Here is a 17,395-nt window from a genome sequence, read left to right as displayed (position 1 = left end):
AACTAAAATAAACATGCACAAGCTAAGAAACCAGGGAGCCTGGTGCCCAGGGCAGAGAGGTGGGCAATGCCTAGCGGGCATTCTCGCCCTCTCCTGTGGCGGTGGGGACCTCTTCCCTGTCTGAGACGTTGTTCCTGCTGGCACACAAACCTCTGAGGGACATAGTGACAGGGTTGCAGACAGCAGCTCATTATTCCAGTGTATCAGTATATTCCATCTGAGTAGAGACCCCAAACCTTGGGCAGGGGAAGAGGCTGACACGTGTGGCTTCAGAGCTGGGCAAGGACATGTGTGTGGCTCAGCTCCCAGCAGTGAGCCTAAGACAGGACAGGCGTCCTCCAGGATGAGTTGCCAGGGACTGAGCACAACAAAGAGCTCTCTCCAAGTCGCCTCCCACCCCCACCCACCCAGTCACTGTAGATCCCTGCCAGTGTTCTGAAGCTCGGGAGAGCTTTTCTACCTCTTAAAAATAAGAGGCCTGCTCAGAATGCAAAGAGGATTCCTCCTCCTCTTCCCATCGCACTCTATTACTTCAGGGCATCAGCAGATGGAGGCTGTCTTTTATATGCAAATATTTGGAACCCATTAATCCCCCAGTTCCTGCCACCTACCCTCCCTCTTGTAAGACCCTGTCTGTACCATCCAAATGGCAAGTGGAAGTTCCCACCCAGCTAGAACTATTGAAGACTTTAAGGCAATTTCAGCCTGAGGCCTGAAATTGACTTATTTATGACAGACCAGTGCTGATTCAGATGTAGGTTGGTGGGAAACAAGATTCTACAAGAGATGGATGACTTAATGCAAAACTCTGCACAGAGGAGAAAGCCATTTTATGCCTGATGAGGAGAATGAGAGCTCACCTTTCTTGACCCCTGAGCAAGTGCCAGGCACTGTGCTGAATGCTTACGGAAGGACCTCCTCCACTCCTGGCAGGATCCTTTGAGGTCTGCACTATCATTATTCCAGACTTAACAAGAATGAAAAGAGGGGCTCCAAGAGGCTGAGGAATTTTTCCAGAGCCACCCACCTGGGCTGTGGTAAAGCCAGGATTGGACCCCAGGCAACCCATGCCCACCCCCCTGAGCACTTTATGTGCCCCCACAGAGAGGGTGAAAGAATTAAGAACTGCCACAGAAGTAGCAGGGACAGCACAGAAAATCGAGGATTTATCAGCCTCCTTCCACCCTGACATTAGAGGCAGTGGTTGTGAAAGGAGCTTCTGGCCCTCCCATAGTTCTTCCCTGGCCCGCTGGCCTTTCTCTGCTCCCTCCCTCTCAGAGCTCAAGGAGGCTCGAGCCGTGCCCTGAGAAGTGTGCCAAGTCAGATCCCTCTCCGGCAGCCATTTCTTTCAGCAGAGCTTTGCTGATCAATATTGAAAGCTTCAGCTGGAGAAGAAAAATGTTCTCAAAACACACAATTTGTTTCCCAGGGAGACTCTTCATTAGGAGAGAGGGAGTATACTTCAAACCACTCCGCATTTCCCCAGTGCGGTCTGACCGGCATTCTGAGGAAGGCGTCCAGCTTCCAGAATCGCTGGCTCCTTAGCCTGCCTCAGAGTCCTGGCCGGTGTATCATGAAATCCACTTCCCTTTCACTGCCCTTGGCTGCACTGTCTTCTCCTTTGCTACTCTCCTGTGTTTTGACTCAGATCCTCTCCTGCCACTCCCTGGACCCCTCAGTCTACAGCACATGTATAGCCTGTTTAACCTCAGTACCAAACTGCAGAGCCCCCTATTTTGCTGCCACATAAGCAGTTTCTTTCATTGTCACCAAACCAGGCCACCCTTATCAGACAGAAATTTGAGAACAAAGTGGAAGAGAGAAGCAGTTCCTTTCCTCCAGAGGAAGTTGTTTCTTCTTGTACCAGCCTTGACATAAAGCAAGCTTGCTAATGGTTTCATGCCTGGAGCAACTTGGCTCTGGAATATGAGTGCTAGTGAGCTCTGCCCAGCCTGGCTGAACACTGGGGCCAGGGCCAAAAACCTCCCAAGAGCTGGGTTCCTGGGGTGGTGTTGAGCTGATCAGTTTATAAGGAAAACTCCCTGCTAGTGGTCTCATATTTCCAGAAAGCTGTTTCTGCCTTTTATATTTAATACTTGGGTCTCCTGTTGTGAGAAATAAACGTCAAGAAACTGGGCTTAAGTTCAGTTGGAGTGTTAAGTTTTTGAATGTAGCGTGTGATCTGCCCCTTCAGTTATCCATGCACAGGGAAGTCTCGTGGAGGAGTCTGAGCTCCTGGCAATGGTGCTGGAAGAAGAGGGCCTAGGGATTCTCCCTAAGCTTCCCACTGACATTGAAGTTGGCCTTCCCTGAAGTACATGGGTACCTGGCTGATGGCTAGACACTAATGAAATTCTAAAATTGAATTGATGAAACTGAAGTTCTAAAAGGGCTGGGAAGTGGCTAGGTAGGCCCAACACACAATAAAAGTATGAAGCAAAACCTCACGCCATTCCTGTGGTATGGAGATCCTACACCAAGAAATTAACAAGATGTTCTAGGGCTGAAAAACCCATACTGTGCCAAATTCTAAAGTCTCCATAGATAACCCAGGGCTCATGGTATTTACTGTGTTTAACCCCCAGTGAAGAGAAGTTTTTATCTTCTGTTCAAATCCACCATGAAAAAGCATAATTAGATATAATGGAGCCTTCCTCCACTACTCCCCCAAAACCTAATAAAACAGATTGAGAGAAACTTGAAACATGTGCATCAGAATCAGAAGGTAAGAGTGGATTTCACAAAAAAGGAAAATAAAAATTCACAATGATGAAAAACATGACATTGAAGTAAAACAACTCACAGAATGGATCGAATAAAAAACTGCTAAAGCAGGAGTGGGAGAACTGAAAGATATCACAGACAAATAAAGAAAACCAAAAAGCTGAAATTTAGAAGGTAAAGAGAGTTTATGGAAAAAAACATGAAAAATAGAGGAGAAGCAATATTAAAAAATTCACAGCTGAGGATTTTCCAGAATCAAATAACTTATCAGTCTGAAGAAGTAAAACAAATATCCAACTATGGTAAAGAAAAATAAAATCTTATTGTTATGTCTTAATGGGACTTCATACCATCAACAATAAAAACAACAATTATAAGCTACCAGTGAAAAAAAAGACTTATGTATGAAGACATTATACAAGACAGACTTATCCTCAACAAAAGAAGTCAGAAGTAAATGCAGTATTACCTCCAAGCTGCTGAGGGAAAATAGTGCTCAATCCAGCATTCTGTACCCAATAAAGCTATCATCCAAGATTAAAGGCAAATATAGAGTTTTGTGGTCCAAAGACTGAGTGAATTTCTCTGGTACAGGCCCTTGTTAAAAGAATTACTAAAAATGTGTTTCAACAGAAAAAATAAAATCCAGAATGAAGGAATGAACTTCAAAAAGCAAAGAAGTTAGTATGTTGGTTTATTTATATAAGTTATAAATGATGATAGTGGCTAATAGTCTTAAAAAAACAAGGTAAAATTAAAATAGTAGGTAGTAACATGGAAGATGAAAGAAGGCATTCTAAGAGTTTTACTTTCAGGAGGAGGACATAAACATTGATTAATTCATATATTAAAATTTTAAGCATAACTGCTAAAAGAACAGAAACAGTAAAGTAACACTTCTAAACCAGTAGAGGGAAGAGAAAGGTATTAAAGAAAGCTATCAACCCAATAGAAAGCAGGAATGAAGGAAAAGAAAACATAATGAATAGAAAGCACAAAATAAGTGTGTGTCAATCTGTATGTGAACAATGGCAGAGCAGACAACATTCATCTCAATTGCTATAAGATTAACTTTATTTTCATTAGCCAGGTACCACTAGTGAAATATACTTAAAATAAGAAAAATTTAGAAGTCCTACTGTGCCTTGTGGATTTTATCATTGGAAAACATCAGGGTAAGGTAGCGTTGAAGGTGACTATGGTTTCTTGCCTAAGAGACTGGGGATACCATTGACTAAGGATGACAGATGGGGAAGACCCACTTTGGAAGTGAAAATAAGTTAACATTTACTGACCTCTTCCTAAGTCTTAACTGGGACCTACAAAGGAAGTTAGGAAGAAGCATTGGAAGAACTAAAGCCATGTGTCATGGAAGCCCAGACACAGGATGAGGACTTGAAGTGTGTGGTGGCGTGGAAGTTATGGAGAGAGAGAAGACTCAGGAAGAAAAGACAGGAGACTTCGAAGACAAACTAACGTAGCTGGTCAGCAGTCTCTGTGCTAGAGAAAGGGTGAGCAGAACAAGCACTGTGAAGAGGCCTTTAGATGGAGCTTCAAGAGAACAAACTAATTGGGTGTGGGGCCTACTGGTAAGAGATTAGGGAAGAAAACGGGAAGTAAGAAATCAAGGGAGCAAAATGGATTTCTCTCTCTCAAGAAGTTCAGCACTGAAGGGAAGGCAGAATGGATGGTGAAGAGAAATGCAGGCTCAAGGGAAGTTATCTTAGAATTGGTAATGACCATTTTTAAGAATAAAACCTTAATTATCTAGAGCCCTCGGGGAAATGAGTTAGTTTCCCGGGTAACCATCTTTTTTCTAGGTGACCTAATGCTGTCTTTTAAAACACCAAAGCTAGTTCTGACCATTTTTACAGTACCCCAGGTCACTAGCAATAGCAATATCAAGGTGGTCTGTTGCCTTTAACTACAAGTGATACTCTTTCATGACGTAAATAGAATCGGTTAGAGATGATTTAACCTTGATCTCTCAACATTGCCCCCTAACCGCAGGATCTGGTTCACCTCTGTACTAGCCACAGGAGCTATCTTGAATTCTTTTGTTTTTTGACATCTTTGAATATCTTTCTTTTATTGTCAGCAATCTCTCTCATAATTTGCCATAATTTACTGTCTAGTCTGCTCATAAACTAAATTAAGGGTGTATTCAGCCCTGACAGATGAATCTACTCAGGATATTGACTCAGCCAAGTTTCTAAACTTGAAAGGCTAAGTCCAGACCTTGGCCAGTCACCAGGGTAATAAACATCACCCTGATATTTGTGGTAGCCTTTCCCTATGTGGTTATACAATATAATTGTATATAATTTAATATAAAACCCAGAGTAACCTGGGGTGAGCATTTGAGAAACGCTTTTTGAATATAGTAGTAAACTGCAGTACGTAAATTTAGGGACCTGTATTTGTCTCTTAACCAAAGACCTCTTTGGAGGCCTTTCTGCTTATTTACTGATCTCCACAAAAGAATCGTCAGAGTGCTAGCTAGCTGTATTTTCTCCTCAGGTGTAACAGATTTCTGCCTCTCTAAGCTGATAATTCCCTCCATACTGGTAGAAAAAAGGGTCTCTCCTTCACACCTAACACCTATTCTCCAGGAGAGAAAGCATGTCTTGTGTATTAACTAAAATGGCCTCTGTTTTGCCCCCTCTGTCTGCTACCTGGTCTGTACAAGTAGACTTGAGGTTCATAGACTAACAGTCCTGAGATCATTCTCTATAGACCTTGGTCTTAAACAATGCATCGATATGGCCAGATGTAGGTCTCTCTTAACATGAAAATTGGTAAATTCATAAAGGGTTTTAAATGAAGAAATGAAGAGTTTCTGGTGTTATAAATACTGTAACTCACCATTCTGAAAGCAAGGCAAAGACATTCCAAGTAGGGAAAGAACACTAGTGATATCAGCGTGGTCTGTTATTAAAGGCCCAGAGGCTGGCTTACTGGAGGCCCTCCTTACAGGGTGACATTTATTGTCTTGGTGATTTACCGGAGTCTGGCTTTTAGCTTTTCAGATTCAGAAACTAGTTTAATTAACATAGAACAGATTCATTATCAGAGCTGGGTCCACCCTAACCAAGCTTACAAGATTGATCTGCAAACCAAAATGCCAGTTGACATCTACACAGAAAAATATAACTGACTCATGTTCTTAAAGTATAAATGATTAGCTCATTCTTTCCTTGTGGGCAGGTCTGCACAGGGAGACAGATCATAAACAGGTTATTTGGCGAACATGACATCAGAATAAAGGTGAATCATGGTTAATGGCATGGACCAAGAGTAATCCATCCACAGTTCTACCAGGGAAACTAAATTTCTTTGAAGTCTGCCAGCTAAGGCTCTCTTTGCCCTGACTGATGTTTCGATAGACACCTGCCAATGTTTTGTGTCATGTTTTTTTCCTGCTTTGAGGCTAACCTAGGCCCACACACCCACCCAAATCACCTCCCACATGAGTTTTTCCCTAGATGTTAATATTTTCCATCAGCTTATACCACAGTTATTCTTTTGCTTAAGTTCACAGTTTAAAGCTCAACAGACAACCTTATTTTCAAATTTTGGGGGCATCTCTCACCACACTCACACTGGTCACGGGAGAGTGTAGCATAGAAAAGGGTGGGTGGGATAGGTGGAAACACTGTGCTTCCTCGCACAACTAAGTTTAAAGACAACAAAGTTTTAGTAACAAAAACGCAGCCAAAACACAGAAAATTGAACTGTAAGGAAGTCCGACAACAACAAACCGTTCAGCCAGACTGGTAAGAGGGGCGGAGTCAGTGGCTGGCGGAGCGGGGTCGCCCAGGAAAAATCGACCAGACTGACCCAGGAGCACAGGTGGCAGATGGCAGATCCCAGGCGTGGGGTGGCAATGGGCGGACCCAGTGAGGGTGCAAGGTGGCTGACTGACCACAGTCACATATTCACACGCAGATAAACTAGGCAGAGGAGCAAGCAGTGAGACAGACCACGCAGACTAGGGCCCCAGCGACAGGAAATACAGCCTAAAAGCACCAACTGGAAAAACTTTCGGGGTCGAGGTGCTGGGAGAAGCCCCCAGCTCACAGAGAGTTTGTTGGAGAGACCCACAGGGTCCTGGAGGGTGCACAGGCCCACACACATGGGAGTCGGCACCGGGGGGGCCCAGTTTGCGGGAAGGAACAGAGGAGACCAAAATTCAAGAGAGAGTGGAACAAACGCCCTTGCCCCTCTCTGACCCCGCCCCTACATACTGGGTCACCCCACCCTGGTGAACTCCTAAGGCTCGCTCTGCCCCTCATACATAACAGGCTCAAATAGACCAAAAGATTATGGTTCAAGAACAGCTCAAAGCCCCAGAGCCAATAATTCTAAGCGATGAAGAAATAGCCAACCTATCAGATGCACAGTTCAAAACACTGGTGACCAGGATGCTCACAGATCTGGTGGATTTTAGTCACAAATTAGAGGAACATATGAAGGCGAAACTAATTGGAAAGGAAGGGAAATGCACAGGAAACCAACAGTGATGGAAAGGAAACTGGGACTCAAATCAAGGGAGTGGACCAGAAGGAAGAAAAAAATGATCAAACAGAAAAAAAATGAAGAAACAAGAATTCAAAAAAAATGAGCAGAGGCTTAGGAACCTCCAGGACATCTTTAAACGTTCCAACATCCGAATTATAGGAGTACCAGAAGAGGAAGAAGAAGAACAACAAGTGGAAAACTTATTTGAACAAATAATGAAGGAGAACTTCCCCAATCTGGCAAAGGAAAGAGACTTCCAGGAAATCCAGGAAGCTCAGAGAGTCCCAAAGAAGTTGGACCCAAGAAGGAACATACCAAGGCACATCATAATTACATTAGCCAAGATTAAAATGAAGGAGCGAATCCTAGAAGCAGCAAGAGATAAGGGGACAGTCACCTACAAAGGAGTTCCCATCAGACTGTCAGCTGATTTCTCAAAAGAGACCTTGAAGGCAAGAAGGGGCTGGAAAGAAGTATTTCAAGTTATGAAATCCAAAGACCTACAACCAAGATTGCTCTATCCAGCAAAACTTTCATTTAGAATGGAAGGGCAGATAAAGTACTTGTCAGATAAGGTCAAGTTGAAGGAGTTCATCATCACCAAGCCCTTATTATATGAAATATTAAAGGGACTTATCTAAGAAAATGAAGATAAAAATATGAACAGTGAAAGGACAGCAAACTCAGTTATTAAGAACCACACCTAAAACAAAAGCAAACTAAGAGGACAGCTAGATCAGGAGCAGAACCACAGAAATGGAGATCACATGAAGGGTTAGCAACAAGGGAGTGGGAAGAGGAGAAGCTGGAAGAAAGTACAGGGAATAAGTAGCACTGATGGTAGGTAGAAAATAGGGGGCAGGGCAAGAATAGTAGGGGAAATATAGAATCTAAAGAACTTGAGACACATGGACATAAACTGAAGGGGGGGGGAATGGTGGGGAAGGGGTGTGCAGGGTATAGGGAAATGAAAGGGGGGAATAGGACAACTGTAATGGCATAATCAATAAAATATATTTTAAAAAAAGGGTGGGTGGGACAGCTCACCGCACCAGGGTTTATCAGTAGTTTACCAATAAAACCGTTTGCATTTTTACTATATTCATATGCTACATGTATATCATTAATATCTTTCTTTAAATCATCTCACTTTTTAAAAATATTTATTTATTTAAATCTTTATTGGATTTTTCCCATTATCATTGATTCCCCCATAATCACCACAATCTTGTCTGTGTCCATTAGTCCTTTTTCCTTTTGGCTTGATCCCTTCACCCCCTAACCTCCCACACCCCTAGTTATTTGTTCTGCATTATGATTCTGCCTCTGCTTTGCTTATTAGTTCATTGGATTTTATTTATTTAAATCCTCACCGGAGGATATGTTTATTGATTTTAGAGAGCGAGAGAAACATCGTTATGAAAGAGAAGCATTGATCAGTTGCCTCAGGATTGAATCCACAACCTAGGCATGTGCCCTGACCAGGGACCGAACCCAAACCTCTTGGTGTATGGGATGACACTCCAACCAATTGAGCCACCAGCCAGGGTAAAAACAAATCTATTTTAAAAAGTGGTTTACCATAAATAGAAAATCACTATCCTTTTTCCGGAAAATAAAAGCTCTTAATTATTTTTCCCATGTACTGTTTTAGCTAGACACTATCTGCCATGAAAAACCTGGAACCTGAACAGATCCATGCTAATACACTAGCATCAAAACCTCAAAAGAGGACTGAGCAGCGGAAACATTTACGAGGTTGTTTAATGTACCCTGTGTCTTGTCCATCTCTATCTAAACAACAATTTACATTAGGCATCCCACATGTGGGAAGAAAAAGACCTAGGCTTTTTGAGACTTCAAGCATATTTGAAAAGTGGTTAGATAGCTGTAGTGATGCCTGCTGTCTAGCCTCGCCCGACCCCAGACGCTTCCTGGTGCTGCACTGACTGTCTCCTTCCTGCTTCTCCCTGCACAGGTACACACTGGCCGCTCAGGACCTGGTGATGCGTGCCCGTGGCGTCCTAAAGGACAGAGGATGGCGGATATCTAATGACCGACTGGGCTCAGGAGACGACATTTCCGTATACGTCATTCCTTTAATACATGGGAACAAACTATCATGAAAACGACTCAGGGGACCGGAAGATCAGAAGGAAGGAAGCCGGATGCCTCTTAGCAGGGCAGGGCTGGGAAGTGCCCCGGAGTAGTTCCACGTGATGCCACCTCTTCCCAGCCCAGACGGGGAGTTTGTTCCTGAGAGGCCTCCGGCTGTGCTCCAAGAGGATCCTTAGGCTTCAGTTTCCTCTTTAGTAACAGGTTTGGATGCTCAGCACAGGCAAAACATAAAGGCTGCTGCTGAGTATTGTTTCCTCTGGTTCCTTTATCAGGCCTCCTAGGTGGCCATTGCCTGTTTTGTGCACACACGTCATATTTATTTATCTGGAGTGCCAGGGCGGCCACTTTCAGGTGTAACTGGCAGGAGACGCTTCAGCCAGTCAAGCTGCCCATTTCTCTACGGGTTAAAAGTGCTGCGTTGAAAGTTGGGGACCACGCCTCAGAGAGTGTGAAGGTCCATCTTCTAGTCAGCCTGAGGTTTATTTCAGGGAATGCTATCTGTGTGTGTCTCTGTCAGTCTCTCTCTAGTCTTTCATGGTAATAATGATGGGGTGAGGCAGGGACTTTTGTCTTTTAAGTCCTTGAATCTTAACTGTCCCATAGAACAGGCCTGGGACTTTCCGACTCCTTGCCGAGGAATTTGTGTGTCAAAGTCCAAGCCCGGCTGTCGCCACGTCCTGTGGCCGGCACCACCCAGGCGGCCCTCTGGAGCGCTGCCCTGGCCCACAGAGAGCTGTCTGTTGTGTAATGATTTGTTCCTGAGTTGAATTTTCTCACTAAATCAGTGTTTTCGTGAAATCTGGGGTATTTCTTTGGACCAGCAGTTCCTCTGTTGTCTTCCAGGGAGCCCCTGGTGTGGCTTGAGGTTTCTACTTGTTTCTGAATCTGAGTTTTCATTTCTGGGATTGATTGCTTCCAACTCCCAACCCATCCCCCACTGTGCCATGAGGACACATGTGAAGCAGTGTTTAACAGACGTGTAGGGAGTCCCTGTAGCAGTCAGTTCACCAGACCTCATTTCAGGGCCGGTTCTCTGTTTTGGGGTCCAGGTTCCATGGGCCGCAGCAGTCCCCAAGCCCACTCCAAACAATGTATAACGATCAGATTCTGTCAGGGAACAGCAGGCCTACTCTCCCCGTCATCTTTGGACAAGGCTCACCCAGACTGAGTTGGATAACACAGAATTGAAATTGGGTTGACTGGTCATTCTCATGCTGTACACCTGCTCTTTCTGCACAGAATCACGTTCCAGCCACCCAACCACTGAGACCCCTATTCCCACTGTCACACGCCTCTAAATGTTCCTCACGGAGCATCAGCCAAAGCAGTGGACAGATCTGCCTGCTGCTTCTGTCCCAGGAGGGATGGTCAAATAGATTTTTAGAAACCGCATCTATCTCTGAGACTGCTTCTCTGAACTGAGGGACCTTGTAAAGAAATACCCAATTACTGAGTCTTCTCAGAGAGCTCCTGCAGTATGCTGACCATCTTGACAACTTTTTGTAATTAAAACGTTCAGTAGAGAAAAAGTCATTGGTGCGACTCCCCCAAAACGTTGGAGAGCCAATTCCAGTTCTCATGTTTGATTGAATCCCTTCCCCACAGGACAGGACAGGACAAGACAGGACCAGACCCTTTCCTCTGGGATCATTAATCAATCACCGGCGTTCCTGGAATTACAGAGTTTTCTGAGGAATGGCCTGGGGCTTTCCCAGTCTGTGTCCATCCCACAGGATGGAACCAGTGCCCAGTCTGTCAGGGAAGTACAGAGGGAATTCACGCACCAGGTGGTTGCCAAAATATTGCCTGGAAAGAACTGGACTACAGCTTTGTCAGGAGTCCTCTTCATGTCACAGCTTCCCTTGTCCCCCAGGAAATCTTAGCTATGCTAAACACGTCTGTGGGGAGGAGGCTGTGGCAAACAGCTTCTCTGGCAGAATATTACACTATGGAAAACATGCAGGCACCCTACAGCGGTGTGGTCCATTTCTGTTCCTGCCTGACTCGCAACGCCGCATACAAACTGGAAACCTGAGCTTTTCCTCGGAGGACTCAGAGCCACCAGCATTAGGAAGCAGTAACTTCTTCCCCACATTTCCATTGCCTTTTGTTTTTTCCTCTCCTAGGCTTTTATGTAGGCTCTGTCTTGAGTTTCTCCAGTTTTAGTTGAGCCGTGAGAGTTAGGTATAGATGTATAGATGTCGTAACACCTTCTACCAAGGCACCTTCTCTCAGGAAAAACTCTGGAACCCCCTTATTCAATTCATCTTAAAGTCTTGAGCATTTGGTCCTTTGGTTTTATTTAGAAAGGCACTTTGGAATTCTTTTCATAGCCCCCTTGGGTGGAAAGATGTCAGTAGCAAGCTGAAGCCTTGATTCTGTTTGGGGGATGGGAGGCAAACCACAAATGAGGTGAGTAAATCATATGTGGGGAAAATGATTTGTTAATACTCAGAAAATCTGCCCAGTACTGATATTGCTCTGTGAATTGAGCTTACTAGGTTTCGGCTTTGTTTTTCTGAGGCTCCTTTTCATCCCATCCTGGAGCCGTAACTGTGTCTATATAACAGGTAGGCCCCTGGAGCGTTTCTGGAAAGGTCAAAAGGCAACACGCTCAAAATTCTGCAGAACATATTTATATGTGGTTCTGAAATCTTGTGTATCTGAGTTATAGCCACATCTGTTTGCCTTCATAGCCTCAGAGGAAGTCTCATTTAATAAAAAGTGTTCGATTTCCTAGTCAGGTCTTTATGGTTGTCTTGGGGTATGTGCAAGCCACTTCGTTTAATGAAAGACTCTCTCACTTCTAAATCTCGCTGGGCTGGCCACTGCCCTTTAGAATAGTTGCTGATACTCTCTCACTTAAACAGAGCAAACTTCCACCCTATCCACACTACAGCATTTTCCCCGGTAGCAACCAAGCCTTTGTGGTCAGAACACCTGAACTCAGAGCAGTGCCACCCGTCAGAGATGACATGGAGATGTTCTCTGGGGTTGTGCTTACATAGCTGCTGTTCTTGGGGCAAAAAGGGAGGGCTGGGAATCAGGTGAGGCCAGGTACTCAGCTGGCTAACAGGATGGAGCCAAAAACAGTAGGGGTTTCAGTTCTCCACATTATTCCACTTTGGGAAATTGAGGGTGTTTAACTTTTAAATCTCCAGCAACTTATCTCCTTGGGGCTGCATGAAGTTATTAAGTGTGCTTGCTCTCTTCTCACTCATCTCATCATTCATTTACTTTTTGGGAGACCTGTTGGTGGGCAAGGATGAGAGTCCCAGGACCCAGATTTGGCCTCAGACCTTGGCCATACAGGTAGGGTTTTTGGTTTACCAACAGGACTAGCATGGAAACAGAGAAACCACCCACATCTTTAAAATGCTGATTCTCCTCTTGCTCTCACCTCTGTTCTCATCCGCTGATCAACTTGATTTACAAGACCACGAGGGGTCAGTGGTTTTCTTTCCACCACAGTTTGAGGATCTAACCTTCCTTAAATGACCCAGTGGCAGCAGCGCCACTCTTTTCAGAGTGAATCTGTTAAGTTTTTATGAGATTCTATTTTAAGTAAGTTAGTGCTTCTGGGACACTTGGAGAAAGCAGTGAGAGTAACTGTCTATGCAAAGAACAACCAGGCTGACCCAAAAAGTTACCAGATCTAAGAAAAAAGTAAAAATCATCTGTTAGGAACTTGGGTTTTTGGAGGAATTACGGTTGCAGTTTCGCAGCCTGCACACCATGGCCACCTTGCTGAGGAAATTGTAGTTCTGTGTGGGTGACCGAGTCTGCACTGGGTTTTTCAGAAGACACCACCCGATCTGCCTGATTTGCCTCCTACCTGAGCGCTGCTGGCAGCTCTGTCAGATCTGGGTGCCAGTCTGGGGAGTACTGCACTTTCTATTCTGTGACTTCATCTGTGTAAATAGCTTTAATTTTTCCTTTGTGTCTTAAAGTTTTGTTCATGTAGAGACCAGGCAGACATCCACCAAACGAAGCTGTGTATGTGGTGTCGTTTTCTACTGTGGTGTACTTGAACGAGAACCTCGTGCCCTCCGTTCTTCTGATCTCCCATAGTACTTTGTGTCTGGGAGTCCTGAGGTTACTCCTTTTCTCCTGTTTTGCCTCCATTTTCCTGGTCTCTTCTGAAGGCCCAGGGAGGCTCACAGTGGAGATCTTGTGTAACGGATGTATGATAAGGTCTGGGTTTCCAGAAAAATCCCATGTGCAGTGAATGAGAGGAATCTGCCTGCAAATGGCTTCAGAACCATGGACCTTTACACTTCGTGATTGTGAAACCTGGACTTTGTAGCCCCAAAGTGAAAACTGTTTAGTAATGGGGATCTATTTTGTGTGTTTCGAAACTTAGGTGCAGTGTTCCCTGGAAAAAGCTAAAGAAATGTACATGCTTAATGACATTTTAAAATAAAATATTATATATATATGTATATAGAACCCCTTCAGCAAAGCTTTTTTGTGTCATTTCTTTAATTCACTATGAAATGTCTTCACATTAGGTCACGGGATGATGTGAGAGTGTCCTGGCCTAGTGTGGCGTTGCCAACTGTAAACAGACCCAAAAGCTAATCAAAAAGGGATGGATGGCACCGATGGTAACCTTCACAGGAATAGCAGTAAAGCCTACACATTTCAACAGTGCCGTTAGAAGAACGGCTATGGATACTACTCCAAGGGGTATTCTTTTTTATATTACCGAGTATAATTGACATACATTATTATATTAGTCTCAGGTATACGGCTTAATGATTTGATACTTGTAATGTCACCACAGTAAGTCCAGTTACTATCTATCACCATACAGAGTTACAGGATTTTTCCCCTCACGATGAGAACTTTATGAAGTTCTGCCCTCTTAGCAACATTCAGGTATGCAACACAGTTTTTGGTATCGCTAACTGTATATCAAACTACAATCACCATGCTGGACGTTGTATCCCCATGACTGACTTATTTTGTAAGTGGAAGTTTGTACTTTTTGACTTACTCAGTTTGCCCATCCCCCACCCCACCTCTGATAACTACCAGTCTACTCTCTGTGTTTGAGGGGGTTTTTTTACATATTTTTTTAATATTCCATAGCTAAGTGAGATCATATGGTATTTGTCTTTCTGTCTCATTTCACTTAGCATAGTGCCCTCAGGCCCATCCGTGTTATTACGAATAGCAGTATTTTATTCTTTTTTATGACTAAATAATAGAGGAACCTGGGGTTCCTGTGTGTGTGTGACTATATGCCATATTTTCTTTATCCATTCATCTGTCAATGAACATGTAGATTGTTTTCATATCTTGGTTATTATAAATAATGCTGCAGTGAACACAGGATGCATATCTTTTTGAGTCAGTGTTTCATTTTGTTTGGATAAATGTCTACAAGTAGGATTGCTAGATCGTATGGTAGTTCTGTTGTTAACTTTTCTGAGGCATCTCCATACTGTTTTCCCTGGTGGCTGCGCCATTTATATGTCCACCAGCAATGCACAAGTGTTCCTTTTTCTCCACATCTTTGTCAACACTTGTTACTTCTTGTCTTTTTGATAAGTCAGTGTAACAAGTATGAGGTGATATCTCACTGTAGTTTTGGTTCACATTTCCCTGCTGATTAGTGACGCTGAGTATCTTCATGTGCCTCTTGGCCATCGGTATGTCTTCTTTGGGAAAATGTCTTTTCTGATCCTCTGCCCATTTTTTCAATTGGATTGTTTGTTTTTATTGACTTGTATGAGTTATTTATATATTTTGGATTTTAACCCCTTATCATATACATGATTTGTAAATATTTTTTCACTCAGTAGATTCTTGTTTCATTTCCCTTTGTTGTGAAGAAACTTTCTCATTCAGTGTATTCCCATGTGTTTATTTTTGCCTTTGTTGCCAAGACTGATGTCAGGGGGCTTGCCAATGATTTTTCTTCTAGGAGTTTGATGGTTTCGGGTCTTTTTTTTTTTCAAGTCTTCATTATTATTTGAGATTTTTCTTGTTTCCCGAGGTAGGTATTTATCACTATGAATTGCCCTCTTAGAACTGCTTTTGCTGCATCACGTATTTTGTATGTTGTATTTCCATTTTCATTTGTAACAAGGTATTTGATATCTCTTTTGATCTCTTCATTGCCCCATTGTTTATGGAAATAGCATGTTAATATCTACATATTTGTGAATTTTCCAGTTTTTCTGTTATAACTGATGTCTAGTTTTATACCCTTGTGATCAGAAAATATCCTTGATATGATTTTAAATTTTCTTAAATTTGTTTTGTGGCCTAATAGGTGATCTGTCATGGAAAATGTTCCACTTGAGAAAAAGGTATACTCTATTGTTCTGAGATGGAATGTTCTGGATATACCTGTTAATTCCATTTGGTCGAAATGTGTCTTTTAAGGCCAATGTTTCATTGTATTTTTCTTTCTTGATGGTCTGTCCATTGATGTAAGTAGGATATTAAAGTTCACTACTGTTATGTTATCTATTGTTCCCTTTAGGTCTGTTAATATTTGTTTTACATATTTAGGTGTCCCTATGTTTGGTGCATAAATATTTGCAAATGTATACCCTCTTATTGGACTGACCCCTTATCCTAATAGGTATTAAGTGAGACAACTTCTGACCAAATATCCTTGCTGAAGACAGAAAGAGTAAAGACTCTCCTTAGTCACTTAAACATTTTAAATACTACAAAGCATTAGTAAAATGTACCCTCTTATAGAATAACCTTACCAGGGGAGGTAAGACATCAAAGAATATTAATTCTACTTAGTTACAGAGTTCAGGAAGTTAAAAGTAATCTAGAAAATATCAATACGGCCCTGGCTGGTGTAGCTCAGTGGATTGAGTGCTGGCCTGTAAATCAAAAGGTCGCTGGTTTGATTCCCAGTCAGGGCACATGCCTGGGTTGAGGGTCAGGTCGCCAGTTGGGGGTGTGTAGGAGGCAACCAACCGATTGATGTGTCACACGTCAATATTTCTCTCCCTCTCTTTCTACCTTCCCCTGTCTCTCAAATAAATTAAAAAATCTTTTTTTTTTTTTAAGAAAAATATCCATACAATGTTTAAAATAAAGTACTGCTTCACAAAGAAAGCTAAAAGTTAGCTATAGCTTATTGGAAGTTTGGTTCAAAAGAGCTGACTAGGTATACAATACTCATATTAAGAATGATTTTTGTTGTAAAACCTTCCCAGCTCTTTGCACTTTCACTTGCACCCTAATGCCCCCTGCCCCCATCCAGCAGTACAAACTCAGGAAAAGGATCAATCCTTGGATTGGATTCCTGAAGATTAGAGGAGTCTTCTAGCATTCTTTTGTGGGCAGTGCTTAGCTTATCAGGCTAGCCCTTGAGAGCTGTGGTACACTGTCTCCAAAGGTGACTGCCAGTAGTGCTTCCTGTGCCTGTGCCCCAACGCTCCTTTTCCCATCGAGAAGTGGCATGTTTCCCCGCCTCTTTAATGTGGTTTGGCCTGTGACTTGCTTTGATTAATAGAATGCAGAAGTGACATTCTGAGAATTCCAAGCTTAGATCTCTGGAGGCCTATAGCACCTGCTTTCACTCTTGGAAGCCGGCCACCCTGCAAATGTCAGACTAGATTACCAAGTGATGATAGGCCACTGGTAACCAAAGTGCCCAGACCTTGGGACTGAGGCCATCTTTGATCTCCAGCCCCACTTGAGACACTCCAGGTGGTACCACAAGAAAGAAGACCTGCCACCTCTCCACTGTTCAGGCCATTCCAGCTGAGGCCACAGGCAGCGCAGGTTGGAGGGGAGCCATCCACATGGAGCCCTGCCCAAATTCTGGCCAGACCCACAGAAACATGAACAAATAAAATATTCTTTTGTTTTAACATCTGCATAATTTATTACCCAATAAATTACTGAGCAATAGATTACTGAACAATAGATTACTGAGACAGAGAATCTGGCTCTGGAGAATTTGGGGTAAAGTGGTTAAAAATATAAACTAAAAAGAAATGGCACTGAGAGAGCACACTGTAACTTGGGAAATCGTCCTCCATATGGCACC

The 17,395-nt window shown here is 43.2% G+C and overlaps 1 protein-coding gene and 1 long non-coding RNA gene across 9 annotated transcripts in view; one reads left to right on the top strand and one right to left on the bottom strand.

The window, feature by feature from the left end:
* The window catches only part of PPM1H (protein phosphatase, Mg2+/Mn2+ dependent 1H), a 246,962-nt gene extending 232,364 nt beyond the window's left edge, over positions 1-14,598 (top strand). Inside the window, exon 10 of the mRNA XM_053661658.1 lies at positions 9,224-14,598. Within this exon, the coding sequence (XP_053517633.1) occupies positions 9,224-9,371 (148 nt within the window). The 3' untranslated portion in view covers positions 9,372-14,598. The remainder of the gene's footprint in view (positions 1-9,223) is intronic.
* Positions 1-17,395, bottom strand: part of LOC119045540 (uncharacterized) — an 87,128-nt gene that overhangs the window by 26,901 nt on the left and 42,832 nt on the right. The window lies entirely within an intron of this gene.

Source organism: Artibeus jamaicensis, unplaced genomic scaffold (genome assembly GCF_021234435.1).
Source record: "Artibeus jamaicensis isolate MK-2021 breed Jamaican fruit bat unplaced genomic scaffold, CSHL_Jam_final contig_233, whole genome shotgun sequence".
NCBI lineage: Eukaryota > Metazoa > Chordata > Mammalia > Chiroptera > Phyllostomidae > Artibeus > Artibeus jamaicensis.
This window is presented reverse-complemented; position numbering and strand designations above follow the sequence as displayed.